Below are 17,574 nucleotides of genomic sequence, written 5' to 3' on the forward strand. Positions count from 1 at the left end.
CTTGGAGAGCTTCTTCCGGATTTTAAGAACAGTGTGTCTTTGTGTCTGAGATACCAAGTAATAATCTTTGTTAAAATATTTGTGCATTATATTTTTGTTGTTTTCCTTCAGGATTTCAGACTTCTTTATCAAATTTTATTTGAGAAAAAGAAACTCAATCTAAAATTATATCTTGCTTTATTAAGCATTTTTATTTTGAAATTTTAGATTTACAGAAAAGTTAGAAAAATATAGAGTTTTTTCACTAATGTTAACACCATGTATAACCATAGTAAAATGATCAAAACCAGGAAATTAACATTGGTACAATATTATATTAAACTGCAAATTCTAATTGTACCAGTTTTTCCAATAATGTCCTTTTCTGTTCCAGGAACCAGTATAGGATTCTACATTGGTTCATTAGTTATATCTTATTAGTCCAATCTGTGACAGATCCTCAGTCTTTTCTTGTCTTTCATGACTTTAACACTTTTGATGAGTCAGTTATTTTGTAGACTATGTCTTAATTTAGGTTTGTCTGATACTTTCTCTGATAATTAAATTGAAGTTTTACATTTTTGTTAAGATACCACAAAGAGGTGGTATAGCCCTCCCCTCTCAGTGCATTCTATCAGTGGGTTACGTGAAATCACATTATTAACTTTGAACTCACAGCTCTCAGATGACACCTGCTAGTTTTTATTACTAAAGTTAAAAATTTTCCCCTTGTAGTTAATAAATGCTTTCAGAAAGATACTTGAGACTGTGTAAATATTCTCTTCTTGAGCTTTCTCCCTCTGATTTTTGCATCCATCTATAGATATGCCTGTAGCAATGATTACCATAGTATTTGCCTCCTGATGATTTTTTATTTTCCTCATTCCTTCTACATTTGTAAATTAGATTTCTTCTGTAAGGAAAAGCTGTTTACCTTCTCCTCTGTTTATGTATTCATTTATTTATGTTGGTGTAGACTCCTGGACATTTCTTTTATTCTATGAGTTATAATTCAAACTATTATTTGCTTAAATTGTTCTAGTTTTGGTCTTTGGGAGCTCTTTAGGTTGGCTTCTGCTTCCTTTGGAAAAACCCTCATTCTTTTTCAAGCATGTTCTTATTTTTTGGCACCACAAGATGTTCCAGGCTCATCTTGTACTTTCCCTGCCCCAACCTACAGAAACCAAGAGCAATGGTATCAGAGAGAAGCTAAGATCTGAGCAATAGGTATGTCATTGCTACTTTGTATCTGTGCTTCTAGGCCCTCCTAGTTGGATATACACACACATTCTTACTTATTTTTACATGTATATCTATATTTGAAAATCCTTGACTTCATACCATCCTCTTATTCCAACCCAACACAGCCCTTTTTCTTATTTATACCTCTTTCCCCAAGAGTGAGAAACCAGACTTTCATGTACACTATAGTTATTTGTACAATTCTAGTGTACACATACAATAATTTCAGAATTGCTAAGAATTCTGAAATGGATCTAATTAGAGTATGTATATTGTTTATAATTCTTTTTATCTTTAGCCTTACAATATCCAATGAAAATACCTTTCTCCATAGTTATTTCAGGTAGGTTATTTTCTTTCACATTTCCTTTCTTTCACATTTCACATTTCCTTTCTTTCACATTTCTTTCACATTTCCTAGGTTATGTTATTTGTTTGTAATACTGTTAGGTTGATTTGTTACTGCTTGTATTCCACTTGAGGGTCCCTCCATATTCTGGCTGATTTTATTTGTTCTTTAGGTATCTGAAACATTACTGTGGTTTTAACAGACCAAGTTAGATAAAAAGGTATATACTCAAAGAAGTATTGTTCCCTTCTCATTCTTGACACCTTATTCCCAAATTCCCCTTTTTCCTCTCCCTTTCCCAACCATCTCCTTTATTTTTTTTTTATTTTTTATTTTTAAATTTTTTTAAATTTTTATTTATTTATGATAGTCACACAGAGAGAGAGAGGCAGAGACATAGGCAGAGGGAGAAGCAGGCTCCATGCACCGGGAGCCCGACGTGGGTTTCAATCCTGGGTCTCCAGGATCGCGTCCTGGGCCAAAGGCAGACGCCAAACCCCTGCGCCACCCAGGGATCCCCCAACCATCTCCTTTAGATAATCAATCTCTCTAGTTACTGGGTTACCTTTCTTGTATTTCTTTTGCACAAGTGAGCATATGTATCTGTATTATCTTATGATACTTTTTTCTTATATGAAGCATAGAAAGGTAGCATGCCGTAGGTATTTTTTTGAACTTTTCTCTTTTCCCTTAACAGTGTGTACCAGAAATTACTCCAAATGAGTCCTAGAGATCTTTATATGGCTGTATAATAATCCACAATGTGGCTATGCCATAGGTTAATAAATACTTTTCCTGCTTATGAATATTTAGACTGTTTCCAGTATTTTTCAATTACAAGCATTGCTAGAGTGATTACCTGGTGGCATATTTTTTTTTGAAGAGTTTTAGAAATGGGATTTTTGTATCCAAGGTTAGGTGCATACATAATTTTGTTAAATATTAGCAAGTTTCCCTATAGAAGGTTGTACCAGTTTGCATTCTCAGCAGCAATGGATGAGATTACCTGTTTTCCCACAGCTGTGCCAACAAAATATATTGCCATATTTTTTTTAAGATTTTATTTATTTATTAATGAGAGACATGGAGGAGAGAGAGAGGGAGGAAGAGAGAGAGAGAGAGAGAGAGGCAGAGACAGGCAGAGGGAGAAGCAGGCTCCATGCAGTGAGCCCGATGTGGGACTCGATCTCGGGTCTCCAGGATCAGGCCCTGGGCTGAAGGCAGCGCCAAACCGCTGAGCCACCTGGGCTGCCCTATATTGCCATATTTAAAAAGTTTTTTGCCAGTCTGATAGGTGATAAATGGTATGTTGGTGGTGTTTTCATTTCATTTTAAAAATTATGAATAAGTTGGATCATTTCTCACATTGAGAGTTATTTTAATATCTTTGTGCATTGTTAGTTTATGTCTCGTACTTTTTTCTTTTTTTAAGAAAATTTTTATCTATTCATTCATGAGAGACACAGAGAGAGAGAGAGAGAGAGGCAGAGACACAGGCAGAGGGAAAAGCAGGCTCCATGCAGGGAGCCCGACGTGGGACTCGGTCCCTGGTCTCCAGGATTACGCTCCGGGCCGAAGGCGGTGCTAAACCGCTGAGCCACCCAGGCTGCCCTCGCACTATTTTTCTACTAGAGTCTTAGGTCCTTCACCCTCCAATTTTCAGGTGTTCTTATATGTTAGAGATGTTAGCTCTTTGTAGTATATGTTGTGAATATTCTCTTCCGGTTTGTCAGTTGTCTTTTGACTTTCATGTTTTTTGCCATGTAAAAATTTTTTATTTTATGTGGTCAAATTTGATTTTTTTCCTAGAATTATATCTTAACTGGTATTTTACAAATACTCATTTCAGTTAATAATTTACTGAGCTTATCATATACCAAATGAGTACTTGGCACTTCATATCAAGTTAAAATTAAGCAATATCATGGGGCACCTGGGTGGCTCAAGTTGGTTAAGTGTTCGACTCTTAACTTTGGCTCAGGTTTTGATGTCAGAGTTATGAGATCGAGCCCCGTGTCAGTCTCCGCACTGAGCATGGAAGCCTACTTAAGATTCTCTTTCTGCCCCTCAGCCCCTCTAAAAAAAAGACAAAAATTAAGCTATATGGGGAAAATTGGAAATTAGCTGAGTTTTAAAGATGTGTGGATAGAAAAATTATACCTATGAAATGAAATGCTATGTCACAATTAAAACTTGTTTTTGTTTTTTTAAGATTTATTTATTTATTCATGAGAGACACAGACTGAGAGAGAAAGAGGCAGAGACACAGGCAGAGGGAGAAGCAGGCTCCCTGCAGGGAGCCCGATGTGGTACTCGATCCGGATCCTGGGATCATGACCTGAGCTGAAGGCAGGTGCCCAAATGCCAAGTCACCCAGGCATCCCTAAGACTTGTTTTTTAAGAATATTTAGTGAAATGAACTAATGACATATAATGTTAGGTTTTAAAAAGCAGCCTCCAGGGGCACCTGGGTGGCTCAGTGGTTGAGCATCTGCCTTCTGCTCGGGTCTTGATCCTGGGATCCCCTGCAAGGATCCTGCTTCTTCCCCTGCCTGTGTCTCTGCCTATCTCTCTCTGTGTCTCTCATGAATAAATAAATGAAATGTTTAATATTACTTTCTCTATAATAATGACAGATTATTCCTGTACCAGATGTTTTTAAATATCGCTTTCCATAGTAAATTTAAAACTATGTATTTACGTGCTAAGTTTGAAAGTAATAAATGGCTCATTGTATAAAATTTGAAGAATATATAAAAGCATAAAGAAGGAAAGAAATACTACCAAATATGTAACGTGATTATAAATGTCAGCTTATGAACTCTCATTTGCAGGGATCTTAAGTATATCTTAAAACTTCAGTAAAGAAATAGTATATTTAAAATTTTTAGATACTTGCATCAAGTTCAGGAGAAATCAATAGGTTGTTTGCCAGCTATCAAAAGAAGTGATCTAAATATAAATAACATGACTTTAAAAGGTGTTATTATCTGGTTTATGTGCAGTTTATCAAGATGAGAACTGAAAATACAAACCAGAATGCTGTTTGAGTGTTACTCTTTATTTCAAAGTTACTACATCTCAAATATATGTTGAAAGTATCTTGATACTGACACATTATTTATATTCTTTCAAGCAGCTCTTCTCCAGCTGTGAAAAAAGAACCTGATGCACCTGTGTTCTTTCCAAATTCCATGCTGGCAGAGGATGTAAGCATCTGTTTACAGAGTGGACCAACAGAGGGTGCCAGTGACAACTCTGTAACATCAGGGGAACCAAAAATTGAGCAAGTAATGCATCCCTTGCCTCATCAACCACCAGACAATCAGAAGATATACCAGGATTTATTGGTAAGAAAATGTAACCTATTTCATCTTTTCTTAGATGATTATTTAGTTTAGGGGAGACTAGTTAAGCCTCTCCTATCCTTAAACTGATTGGGACCTTTTTTTCCCCCAAATATATGATGTATAATTTGTTTCTTTTAGCTTTTCATAATGATGATAACCTATAAGCATACCGGTTACCAAATTCTTAGCCACGAGGGGGAAAAAACCCTTATTTTAAAAATAGTAGTGTTAATATTAAGCCAAATTCAAAGTAAAGTTAGGGTGCCTGGATGGCTCAGTCGGTTAAACATCTGACTCTTGAGATTTCAGCTTAGGTCATGACCTCAGGGTTGTGAGATCCAGCCCTGAGTCAGGCTTCATGCTGAGCATGGAGCCTGCTTAAGATTCTCTCTCCCTCTCTCTCTGCCCTCTCCCCACTTGTGTGTTTTCTCTCTCTCTCAAAAAAAAAAAAAAAAAAAACTTAACACAAACAAACCAAAGTAAAGTTAGTACCAGAAAAATCAAGGAACAGTTTGCAGGAAGTTTGAAAATTGGAATGTAGGAGAATATTTATGGCAATATTTGTTGCATTCAGGTTAAGCAGATTTTTATTGAATACTTAGCTTAGTCTAAGAAAGTGAACTGAGTAAAAAGGGGTGCGTGGGTGGCTTAGTCTGTTAAGCATCTGACTCTTGTTTTCAGCTCAGGTTGTGATCTCAGAGGTCATGAGATCAAGCCGTGAAGCGGGTTCTGCACTCAGCCAGGAATCTGCTTGAGGATTCTCTCTCTCTGCCTCCCCTCTGCCCCTCCTCCACTTTGTGCTCTCTCTCTCAAATAAATAAATCTTTAAAAAAAAAATGAACTAAGTAAAGTGAATAATATAAAGATGATAGTCTCTGCTCTTGAGAACCTAGGGGAAATAGCACATAGATACCAGTAACAAACAATTATAGGATAGTCTAAGAAGCAAAGGCAGCATGTAATAAAAAGGAATAATTCCAGTTGGAAGAAATAGTCATCTGGTCATCTTGGAAAAATTAGAATGTAGAGGGCAGCCCAGGTGGCTCAGCGGTTTGGCGCTGCCTTCAGCCCAGGGCCTGATCCTGGAGACCCGAGATTGAGTCCCACATTGGGCTCCTGCATGGAGCCTGCTTCTCCCTCTGCCTGTCTCTGCCTCTTTCTCTCTCTCTCTCTCCCAAATAAATAAATAAATAAATAAATAAATAAATAAATAAATAAAATCTTAAAAAAAAAATTAGAATGTAGACTGAGACTTGAAGGTTGAATGACCCTGGCTGTCACTTCCATCCAAACTGTAGACTTGGGAATATTTGATTTCTCCATACTTCATAGGGCCTTGATGTTCATCAGTGAATACATAGTTGTTATTTGCCTACTGGGTTCTATACTGGTACTGGCAGCTGTGCCCTCGGCATGAAATACGTTCTAATGTCAAGAAGGCAGAGATAGTATCACAGGTCATTCTCATTCAGAGGGAGAAAAGAGAGGAGTCAAATTCTGAAAATAACATAAAGATCTAATTTATAAATAGTTACATAAGCCCTGGAAAACACTTGAAATATTACTCATAGTTTTAAATCTGTTGGTTTTAAAATGAACAAATTCTCAGCAAACATTCTAAATTTCCTCTAGGGTCTGATAAAATCATTCGTTAAGATGGGTTTCCTTTATAAAAACCCTATAAAAAAAACCTTCCAAATATACTTGATTCTTTGTGGTATTTGGCTAGATATTATTTTGCTTTTCCCTGGCTTTACTTATGCTATTTACATTTTGTTTCTTAAGATTGTTAACAATGGTTTTTCAAATAGGTCTTTTTTCTTTTTGTCAGAGTCAAGTGAACCACCTACTGAATAACTCCTCCAAAGAAACTGAGCAGCCATCTACCAAAGCAGTTATTATCAGCCATGAATGCACCAGAACACAAAATGTTTACCATACAAAGAAGAAAAAATGTGATTCAGGTCTGGTAGACAAAGATTGTGTTCTTAATGCAACCCTTAAACAGCTAAGAAGCCTTGGAGTAAAAATAGATTCTCCCACTAAAGTGAATAAAAATGCACATAAAGTGGATCACGCCAGGTAACTAAAATTTGTTTTGTTACTTACTTCCAAATTTTTATTTAAATTCTAGTTAATTAACATACAGTGCAATATTGGTTTTTGGAGTAGAATTCCAGAGTAAGTGGTTATCACTTACAAACAATACCCAGTGCTCATTGTAACAAATGCCGTCCTGAGGGGTTCCATGGGTGGCTCAGTGGTTGAGCATCTGCCTTTGGCTCAGATCATGATTCCTGGGGTCCTGGGATTGAGTCCCCACATCAGGCTCCCCACAGGGAGCTGCTTCTCCTCTGCCTATGTCTCTGCCTCTCTCTCTCTCTCTCTCTCTCTCTCATGAATAAATAAATAAAATCTTACAAAACAAAACCAAAAAAAAAAAAAATGCCATCCTTGATACCCATTACCCTTCTAGCCCAGTCCCCTACCCACTTCCCTCCATCAACCCTGCTTCCTCTCCTTTCTTTTAGATTTTCTTATGATTTGTTTCCCTCTTTATCCCCCTCCCATATCTGTTTTCTTTCTTAAATTCCACAGATGAGTGAAATCATGTGATATTTGTCTTTCTCTGATTCATTTCACTTAGTATAGTACATTCCAGCTCCATCCACATTGTTGCAAATGGCAAGATTTCATTCTTTTTTTTTATTTCATTCTTTTTGATGGCTGAGTAATATTCCAGTGTGTGTGTGTGTGTGCACGTGTGTGTGTATGCACACCACATCTTCTTTATCCGTTCATCAGTTGATGGACATTTGGGCTCTCTCCATAGCGTGGCTGTTGTTGATAATGCTGCCATAAACATTGGAATGCATGTACCCTTTCAAATCTGTATTTTTGCATCCTTTGGGTAAATACCTAGTAGTGTAATTGCTTGCTCCCGGAGTAGTTCTGTTTTTAACATTTTGAGGAACCTCCATACTGTTCTCTGGAGTGGCTGCACCAGTTTGCATTCCCACCAACAGTACACCTCTTGTTTCTTGTGTTGTTAACGTTAGGCATTCTGACAGGTGTGAGGTGGTATCTCATCGTGGTCTTGATTTGTAGTTCCCTGATGATGAGTAATATTTAGCATCTTTTCTTGTGTCTGTTGGCCATCTGGATGTCTTTCTTTAGAAAAGTGTCTATTCATGTCTTTTGCCCATTTTTTAAGTGGGTTATTTGGTTTTTGGGTGTTGAATTTGGTAAGTTTGCAGATTTTGGATGCTAACCCTTTATCAGTTAAGTCATCTGCAAATATCTTCTCCCATTCTGTAGGCTGCCTTTTAGTTTTGTTGATTGTTTCCTTTGCTGTGCAGAAGCTTTTTATCTTGATGAAGTCCTAGTAGTTCATTTTTGCTTTTGTTTCCCTTGCCTATGGTGACACGTCTAGTAAGAAGTTGCTATGACTGAGGTCACAGAGGTTCCTGCCTGTGTTCTCCTCTAGGATTTTGATGATTTCCTGTCTCACATAAAGATCTTTCATCCTTCTTGAATTTATTTTTTGTGTAAGAAAGTGGTCCAGTTTCATTCTTCCACGTGTTGCTATCCAGTTTTTCCAACACTCTTTGTTAAAGAGACTTTTTCCCACTGGATAATCTTTCCTGCTTTGTCAAAGATTAGTTGACCATATAGTTGTATAACAGTTGTTTGAAAAGATGAAAAAGGGATCCCTGGGTGGCTCAGCAGTTTAGCAACTGCCTTTGGCCTGGGGTGTGATCCTGGAGACTGGGGGATCGAGTCCCACATCAGGCTCCCTGCATAGGGCCTGCTTCTCCCTCTGCCTGTGTCTCTGCCTCTCTCTCTGTGTGTGTCTCTCATGAATAAATAAATAAAATCTTAAAAAAAAAAAGATGAAAAAATTTTAGATGTCTTACAGCAAGCTCATGAGGAAAACTATAAGCTTACCACTCAATTCAGTTGATTCATCATTTATTCAGGGCCTACTACGTGTGTGATGACTAAGAGATCATCTGTACTCAGTGGGTTTTATATACATAAGAGATACTATCTCTTGGGTAACAATCCAACAAAATACTCTGGGAGTTTTGGAGAAAGAATGCTCTTACTCATTTATGGGGTCTGGAAGGTCTTCTTGGAGGTGATAGGGTCTACATCAGCTATTGGATGTTTGGTTATGCAGTTGTGTCATCTAAATGGCAAAAACATTCCTTAGGAATATATTTTGAACTGTATAGTCATACAACACTTACTTATTGCTTACCAGTTAAAATTGGCCACGTTCTTCTATTCAGAATTGTCTTCATCAAAGATGACTTTAGCATATGCTTGTTTTTAAAAAGGATAAAATCTGAAAATTATATTATTAAGGTTAGCGTGTTTTCTGTTAATTATTTTTATTGTTTTCTAGTTGCAAAGGTAATACTGTCTCATGATTTAAGAAAGTATTAAATAACACACAACAATATCAGATAAAATGTAAAAGCTTCCACTTCCCAATTCCTCAATCTGACCCCCATAAGGTTACTTCTTTTTTTTTTCTTTCCTTTTTTTTTTTAAGGTTACTTCTCTTGTTTTGTATTCTGTAGAAATGTTCCATGCATGTTCAGATATAATTTGTTCTTGTTTCATTTTGTTTACTTAACATTATGTCTTAGATATTTTTCTTTATAGGTGTATACAGTTCTTCCTCATGCATTTAAACAGCTGCATAATATTCTGTTGTACCCATGTACTATAAGATAGGGAACGTGTCCTCTCCTAATGGACTTCTAGGCTGAATCTCTTATTTCTCATCTCAGACAATGCTAGGTAAACATCATTCTACAGGAACATGTACAAGTATCTTTGTAGGATAAATTCTTAGAAGTAGTCAGGATCAAAGGATATGCGCATTTAAAGTTTTAGTAGTTGCTGCCATTGCCCACCAAAACAGTTCCTATCAACAGTGTAAGAGAGTTAGGCTAGCATTTTTGAAGGTTTTAACTCAATGCTGTGAGATAAAGGCTACATAATGTCTGTTGAATATACAAATCACCCTGCTATCTGTGTGGAACACTGTGTTTTGGTGTAGTGCCTTTGTGGGGGCAGGGGCTAGTTTCTGGCTAATTATTTCTTCAGAGTGGTTACCCAATTTTAATGTGTTTACAGTGACACATAGGAATTAATAAATTACTAGTGTATAATGAACCTGATTGTTTTTTTTTAGATTCTTTAGAATGAAATGGGAAGTAAAGTTTTTGATTTATCAGTGTGGGGTAGTCATTGTTTTAATCAAGATTATTCTGTTCTTTATTTAAATAATGATTTACATTATAAATTTATACTATGAAAAATATACATGCTCAAGTTTGGTGTTTTAGAAAATGAAAAAATGTCATCTGAACTTATCCCCCCAAAATTAGCTTTTTAAGAAACAGTGCAGTTTTACTATATATACAATTTTAAAAATGTTTCTTTAAGCATTTTATTTATTTTTAAAGATTTTATTTATTTACTTGATAGAAAGAGATAGCAAGAGAGCACAAGTGGGGGGAAGGGGAGAAGCTCCCTGCTCAGCGGGGAGCCCAATATGGGGGCTCAATCCCAGGACCCTGGAATCATGACCTGATTAAGTATGCTGTTAAGTATCTGAGCCAACAGCAGATACTTAACCAACTGAGCCACTCAAGCACCCCCTCCTTTTTTTTTTTTTTAAAGATTTAAGCATTTTAATATTGTAGTCTATATACCCATTATAAAAATTTGGTTACACGAGTTAAAAAACTCATAGATACACATTTATGGATAGGATTTTAACTTCATATAAGATAATCTTCTCAAGGAAGTGAAAGCCAATATGAAAAAAATTGTTTTCGTTTCAAAGCAATCTGTTAAATTAATTAATTAATTAATTAATTTCCATAGAGGGGTAGGCTGGCAAAAACCTCATAGTACCATAGCTATATCTTCATATGAAAAATAATTTTTAAGTTTTATTATATGGTATAAATTATATAAAATATTATAGAGCTTTGGAAATAAGAGTTTGCTATTTGTTTTCATTGTCAAAGTAATACAAACTTACTTTGTAAAATGTAGGAAAAACCCATATTCATACCAATCAAACTCATTTATTATTAAAACTATTTTTGTTTTTCCTTTTATTCTTCTTCTAAAATTACTTTTTTTTAATATGTATTTTTTATTTTATTTGAGAGAGAGAGCGAGAGAGCATGAGCAGAGGGAGAAGCAGACTCTCCACTGAGCAGGGAGCCCAATATGGGGGCTCAGTCCCAGGAGCCTGGGATCATGACCTAAGCCAAAGGCAGACGCTTAACCAACTGAGCCAGCCAGGCGCATCCTCTATTGAGCGACATGAACATCTTTTACCAAGATTGCAGTTTTTTAGTTTTAGTATTATTTCCATAGAGTCTCAGAAATGGGAAGACTAAGTCAAAAGAGTAGGAAAAATTTAAAGCTGTTGCTACATTGCTTTTGGAAAGAGTTAAGTTTTACGGTCTTACCAGCTATATGTCTATTTCACCAGTACTTTTCACTCATTTTACTTCAGTAAATATGTATTGAGCTTCTAATTTGAACCAACTCTGAGAGACATCGTGGCATACAGGATAACCTGCTGAAGACGTCTTTGCCTTCACAGAGCTCATAGTGTAGTGGAGAAACACAGATAGTCAACTATAGTATATTCTGTTGCCTCCTTTGAAAAACTGGATACAATTTGTTGTAGAAGCACATGGGAGAGGTAGCTAACATTAGCAATATTTTCATATTGTATTATAATTACCCCATATTAAAATTGCCCTAAGATTTTTTTTTTTTTTTTTTTTTTTTTGAGGCAAGGGGTAGAGGAGGAGGGAGAGAGATAGGCAGATTCTGTGCTTAGTGTGGAGCTTGATAAGGGCTCAGTCTCATGATCCTGAGCCAAAACCAAGAATTGGATGCCCAACTGAGCCACCCAGGTACCCCTAAAATCTTCCTTTTACAAGATGTGTGCTAATTTAGACCAAAACATCTTAAACTATTCTTAATTTATATTTTTTCGATTGGTAATAGGTTCTACATATAATTATGATTAAAAATGAAGCTGGGGCACCTGAGTGGCACAGTTGGTTAAGCGTCCGACTCTTGGTTTTGGCTCAGGTCATGATCTTTTAGGGTCATGAGATGAAGCCCTCTGTCAGTCACCATGCTCAGTGTGGAGTCTGCTTGAAACTTTCTCCCTCTCCTTCTGCCCCTCTCCCTCTAAAATCAGCTTTTTTAAAGGCTTAAAAATGAAACTACACCCTAACTTTCTAACACAGAAGTCAAATTTTGTCTGTCATTAATCTTAAGCTAAGAGAACACTCCAAACATAAGACCATCTAAAGCCTACCTAATTAATTCACATTGTTTCACAGTTTGTCTTAAACTTAACTTTTCTTTAGTATAATCTCTCATTCTCTAACAGCTTCCAGTTAACTCAACATTGGTATTGCAAGGTTCTTTGTTGTTACTTTTACCTAGGATACTCTTTTTCACCTTTCTGCCTGCCACATCCTCTTATCTATCCTTCAGAGGTGAACTCAGATGGTACCTCCTTTGTCAAGGTTTCCTGGACCTCTCACCAGAATATTGATGTTTTTACACAGAATATCTTGTTCCTAATAGATTATAGCATGTTCTTGTGATAGCCTTTCCAGCAAGTTTTATATATCTTTGACTCTACTTTGCTTCTACTTGGTGGGCCTTCCTTGAGTCATTTGCTGAATTGAATTAGTTAAATCTCACCTATGTGGGTCATCCCTGAAACTTACAGTGAGTAATTTATTTTTAGCACCTCTGTAGTATTTGTCAGTATTTATGGCCTTGTATTGTTATCTTTTAACACATGAGTATAATATAATTGGTATGTTTAAAGTACATATAAGGCAGTTGTTTAGAATTTAAAGTACATTATCCTATACAAATAGTGTTATAAATTAGTTAAGTATTCCAGGAAAGTACTGTATAATTCTTACAATCCACACCGTTCCCCTAGTTCTCTAAACCACTTATTCTTTGTCATTGTATCTATGTGAAAACTTACTTCATGTTCCAGTTCTGAACTTCAGGAGCAGCAGGTCCTCCTACCAGATGAGTAGCTGAGACAAGGGAAGGAAGATTTCTTCTTCTTTTTTTTTTTTTCTTTTTAAATATTTTATTTATTTGAGAGCATACACGAGCACAGGGAGAAGAGGAAGAAGCAGACTTTCCGCTGAGTGGAAAGCCTGATGTAGGGCTCAATCCCAGGACCCTGAAATCATGATCTGAGGTGAAGGCAGATGCTTAACCAACTGAGCCACCCAGATGCTCCGAAGATTTCCTTTCTGCTTTCCTGTTTTAGAACACCACAGAGGTTAGAAGGATCCAAAGGCAGCAGAACAATGGAAGAAGGTCCTACACAATCCTAGAAATTGTAGGGAAAATGGAGATTGTGGTTTTGGTGTTTGACAACAGTCTCTATAGGCATATTTCCAATTCCTTTCAAATTCAAAACACCTTAAGCAGTCTCTTTGTTTCCTTCTTTTCTACTTATTAGCTGAAAACCCTAGGTAGGATAAGTAGGAGGTAACTAATTGGGATTCAAACAGGACAATAAAGTCAAGGTTGGTTTTCATCTTTAAGTAAATTGGGATAATTTTTTAGCTTTCCTTAATTGTTGGCCTGTGACTCTCATATACAAACATAAATGAATTCTCATCATCCTTTTGTGACTGCCTATATAATGAGGTTCTAGTATAGTATATTTGTGCTCAAGGCTGTTAGGATTTGATTAGTGGAATGGCTTCCTTTTGCCTCTCATTTTTAATTCCTCAGTGTTTATCTGCATTGGTTCTGAGTATTATTGATTTGTTTTGTTTTCAAAGTAATGTTGGTTCCCCTAACCCCAAATTAAAATTTGCAAGCTATGTTACACAATGAAACTTGAAGAACCTTCTAAACTCATATTGACTGGTTTATGGATTTGTATAGAATCTTTCGCTAATCTATAAAAGAAAACCTAATTCAAATTAGACCTTTTTCTAAATATTTAACATTTTGAATTAGAAGTTTTTATCTAGGATCCCTGGGTGGCTCAGCGGTTTGGCATCTGCCTTTGGCCCAGGGCGCGATCCTGGAGACCCAGGATCGAGTCCCACATCGGGCTCCCGGCATGGAGCCTGCTTCTCCCTCTGCCTAGGTCTCCGCCTCTCTCTCTCTCTCTCTCTCTCTCTCTCTCTCTGTGTCTATCATAAATAATAAAATAAATCTTAAAAGAAAAGTTTTTGTCTATTCAAATTATTTACATTAATATTACCTCTAGAGATATTATACCTATATGTATTTTAATGTGTATGGGTCTTCTGATTTAATATGTAAATTGCTTATAATTTTGAAGAAATAGGCAAAGACAGTAGAAAAATATTTTATATTCAGAAGATAATGTCACTATGAATATTTCATAAAATAATAATGTCTAGATAAATTGGTATCTTTCCATCATATTAAGACAGTCTCCAAAGCCATAAGTACCAAGAAGTTTAAGGGAAAATTATAAGGTGTTTTTTTTCTTTTAAGATTTTATTTATGTATTCATGAGAGACAGAGGCAGAGACACAGGCAGGGGGAGAAGCAGGCTCCATGCAGGAAGCCCGATGTGGGATTCGATCTTGGGACTCCAGGACCATGCCCTGGGCCAAAGGCAGGCACTAAACCACTGAGCCACCCAGGAGTCCCTACAAGGTGGTTTTTAAGACCAGAATTATTGAGCACACTGTTCCATTGTTTGATGACATCATTCTCATATCGAGAATATTAATGGTTGGAAATAGTTTCTTCAAAATTTCAGGTGCTTCTCAGAATGAAAATACCTGGTCATTATTTGGGTGGCAGGGATGTAAGCAGTGGCTGGCATATATAAAACAGCTTCATAAAAAAATAAATAAAAAATAAAAACAGCTTCATTGGGTCATATGGAAAATCATAGCATATTTTTTGACCAGAATATTATGTTTACCACAACAAATGGTATACAAAAGACTAATTTTTAGGGGACAGAAAAACTGATAGTAAAATAGAAGTTGCTGAATATAGTATAGTGAAACAGTGTTTGTAGAGCTCGAGAGTAAGGCAGACCTGGTCTCAGTTTTTAAACTCCTGCCTCTTCAGGTTAGGAAAATCAGTTAAAATCTCTATTCCTTAGTTTTTTCAAATGTAAGATGAAGATAATAGTACTTATTTCTTTGATTTGTTCAGTAAATATTTAATGAATGCCTACTCTATACCGGGCATTGTTCCAGCCACCGAGGATATTGATGTGGGAAAAGGAGCAGTTAAAAATCCCTGCCCTCATGGGTTTTCACGAGGGAGTTAGATGATAAATAAGAAATGTGGGTTAAATATATGGACTGCCAATAAATGATACAAGTGTAAAGTGTTGGAGAGTAGAGAATGAGGTCGGAATATTTGAAAGGGGAGACATCTCTGAGAAAGGTTTCTGTGAGGATTAAATGAGAGTGAATGTTTAGCACAGAGTGCCTGGCATATAATAAGGCATCAATAAAAATGAGCAGCTGTTATTGTATTTATAATACTAATATAAGGCAAGTCAGTTAGTTACTATTAATGAGATAACACCAATCAAAAGTGAGTTGAAGATTATATCTAATGAAAGAAAATGGATGTATACAGAGATATACTAGTCCATATCCAGAGACTGGTTGATGTTTTTCAGTCCTTACAAATGGAATCTCTTCAACTTTAAATATTCTGAACTACTCACCAAAGTTTGTAAATGTTTTTTTGTTTGATTTTATTTTTGTTTTATTTTACCAAAACTGAATGGCTTTTACGTTTTGAGGTGTTACATTTGTTCTTACAACCATGACTGATGTATAAATCTAGGAAAACTAATTTGTGTTCCACTTTCAGTCTTTGAATCATGGATTACCTTCTAGTTTATTGTATTTATCTCTCGAATGTATCTGGATTATTTAGACTTAGATGTTTGAGCACTCAGCTGAAAAAATATCATGAAGCTTAAAGCTGAAGACCTTTTGTTACTTTCATAGAATGGAACACATGTAGAATAACACTGTTTTAGTACTCAAAGTAAGATAAATGATGGCCTACTTCGTTGTGTCTTTCAGTGTGTTGGCATGCATCAGCCCCGAAGCCGTGATTTCTGGATTAAACTACATGTCATTTGCTAATGTTGGCATGAGTGGCTTAAGCCCCAGCGGTGTGGATTTGAGTATGGAGGCAAATGCTATAGCTCTGAAATATTTAAATGAAAATCAGCTGTCACAGCTATCTCTCACTCGATCAAACCAAAATAACTGTGACTCATCTTTTAGCTTTCTACATATTAATACAGACAAAAGCACCGTGGGGCTTAGTTTAATTTCACCAAACAACATGTCATTTGCAACCAAAAAATACATGAAGAGATATGGACTCATACAAAGCAGTGACAACAGTGAAGATGAAGAGGAGCCCCCAAACAATACAGATAGCAAGAGTGAACATTTATTGAATCAAAACCTTACATCCATACCTGAACAACTTCACTGTCAGAAAGAACCTTCTAGGAATGCCTATGAAATAATTAATCGTTATAACTGTGAATCTGGGAGCACCTACACAGATACACCAGTATTGAGAAATATTACAAATGAAGTTGTTCAGCCAAAAGGAATGCAGCAATTGAATGAAAACCCAGCTTTCTTATTAAAAAACCTTAAACCAAGTCCTGTAGTGAACCTCCGAACTGGAAAAGCAGAGTTTACACAACATCCTGAGAAAGAAAATGAAAAGGACACTCCAATTCTTCCCGAAAGTTTGAAACCTGAAACTTTAAAGCAAATGAGCAGTATGAATTCAGTAGGCACATTCTTAGATGTAAAACAGCTTAGACAGTTGCCAAAATTATTTTAAACCTTCCATTCACCACCCTCCTGCTATGAGGATGGGGTGACTCTCGAAGAGACTTAGGGAAGCCAGAGCCTTTTGGTGGTTTTGAGATGCCTAAGCATTCTAGGGGCCAATCTGTTTCTTGGTAGCAGCTGATGGCAAAGAGCTGAACAAGTGACCTGATGGTCTGTGAAATGGTGGGCTAGTAGGAGGGCGAAGTTCTCTGCTCAAATAGAGCTGTTCAGCATCCCTATAACCTTTTTTAAAAAGAATCCTGAGATAGGCTATTTCAACAGATATAGGTAAACAGGTGCTATCCAACTCTGAATCTGAACCACTCTTTTATACTGTAAATTGTGAAAAATAACTCAATTTTTCTAGCACGTTGCATCTCTGCATCTATCCAGTATCCTGAAATAACGTAGAATAAACTTATCATGACCCTGACTAAATTAGCTAAATCAACCCTTACTGAATTTAAGGGGAAAGTTTTACTTTTAAAAATAACTTTAAGATCTGTTATACAATGAGTGTTTATGTTCTCAGTTAAGATGCATATTTGTTAAATTCTGTGGAAGTAAAACTTTTGCAGTCCGGTGGGTTGATTTAATGTAACATTTTCAAGTTATAGCACTAGCTATCACAAAATAAGAAAATTATTGAGTATGAGTGTGTCTTATAAACTTTGTTTCAAGTGTCTTAATATTTTTTAATAGAACTTAATAAAAATATCTAAATTTA

At 36.2% G+C, this 17,574-nt stretch overlaps 1 protein-coding gene across 6 annotated transcripts in view; it reads left to right on the plus strand.

Annotated features, from left to right (window-relative positions):
• The window catches only part of STIL (STIL centriolar assembly protein), a 62,750-nt gene extending 45,176 nt beyond the window's left edge, over positions 1 to 17,574 (plus strand). For 5 of the 6 annotated variants that reach the window (XM_072772232.1, XM_072772235.1, XM_072772233.1 and 2 more), the window contains 3 exons: positions 4,707 to 4,920; positions 6,752 to 7,002; positions 16,071 to 17,574. In XM_072772232.1, coding sequence (XP_072628333.1) covers positions 4,707 to 4,920; positions 6,752 to 7,002; positions 16,071 to 16,857 — 1,252 coding nt within the window. In that variant the 3' untranslated portion in view covers positions 16,858 to 17,574. The remainder of the gene's footprint in view (positions 1 to 4,706; positions 4,921 to 6,751; positions 7,003 to 16,070) is intronic. The other variant, XM_072772234.1, reaches the window with a different exon arrangement.

The sequence above is a fragment of the Canis lupus genome, chromosome 13 (assembly GCF_048164855.1).
Source record: "Canis lupus baileyi chromosome 13, mCanLup2.hap1, whole genome shotgun sequence".
Lineage (NCBI taxonomy): Eukaryota > Metazoa > Chordata > Mammalia > Carnivora > Canidae > Canis > Canis lupus.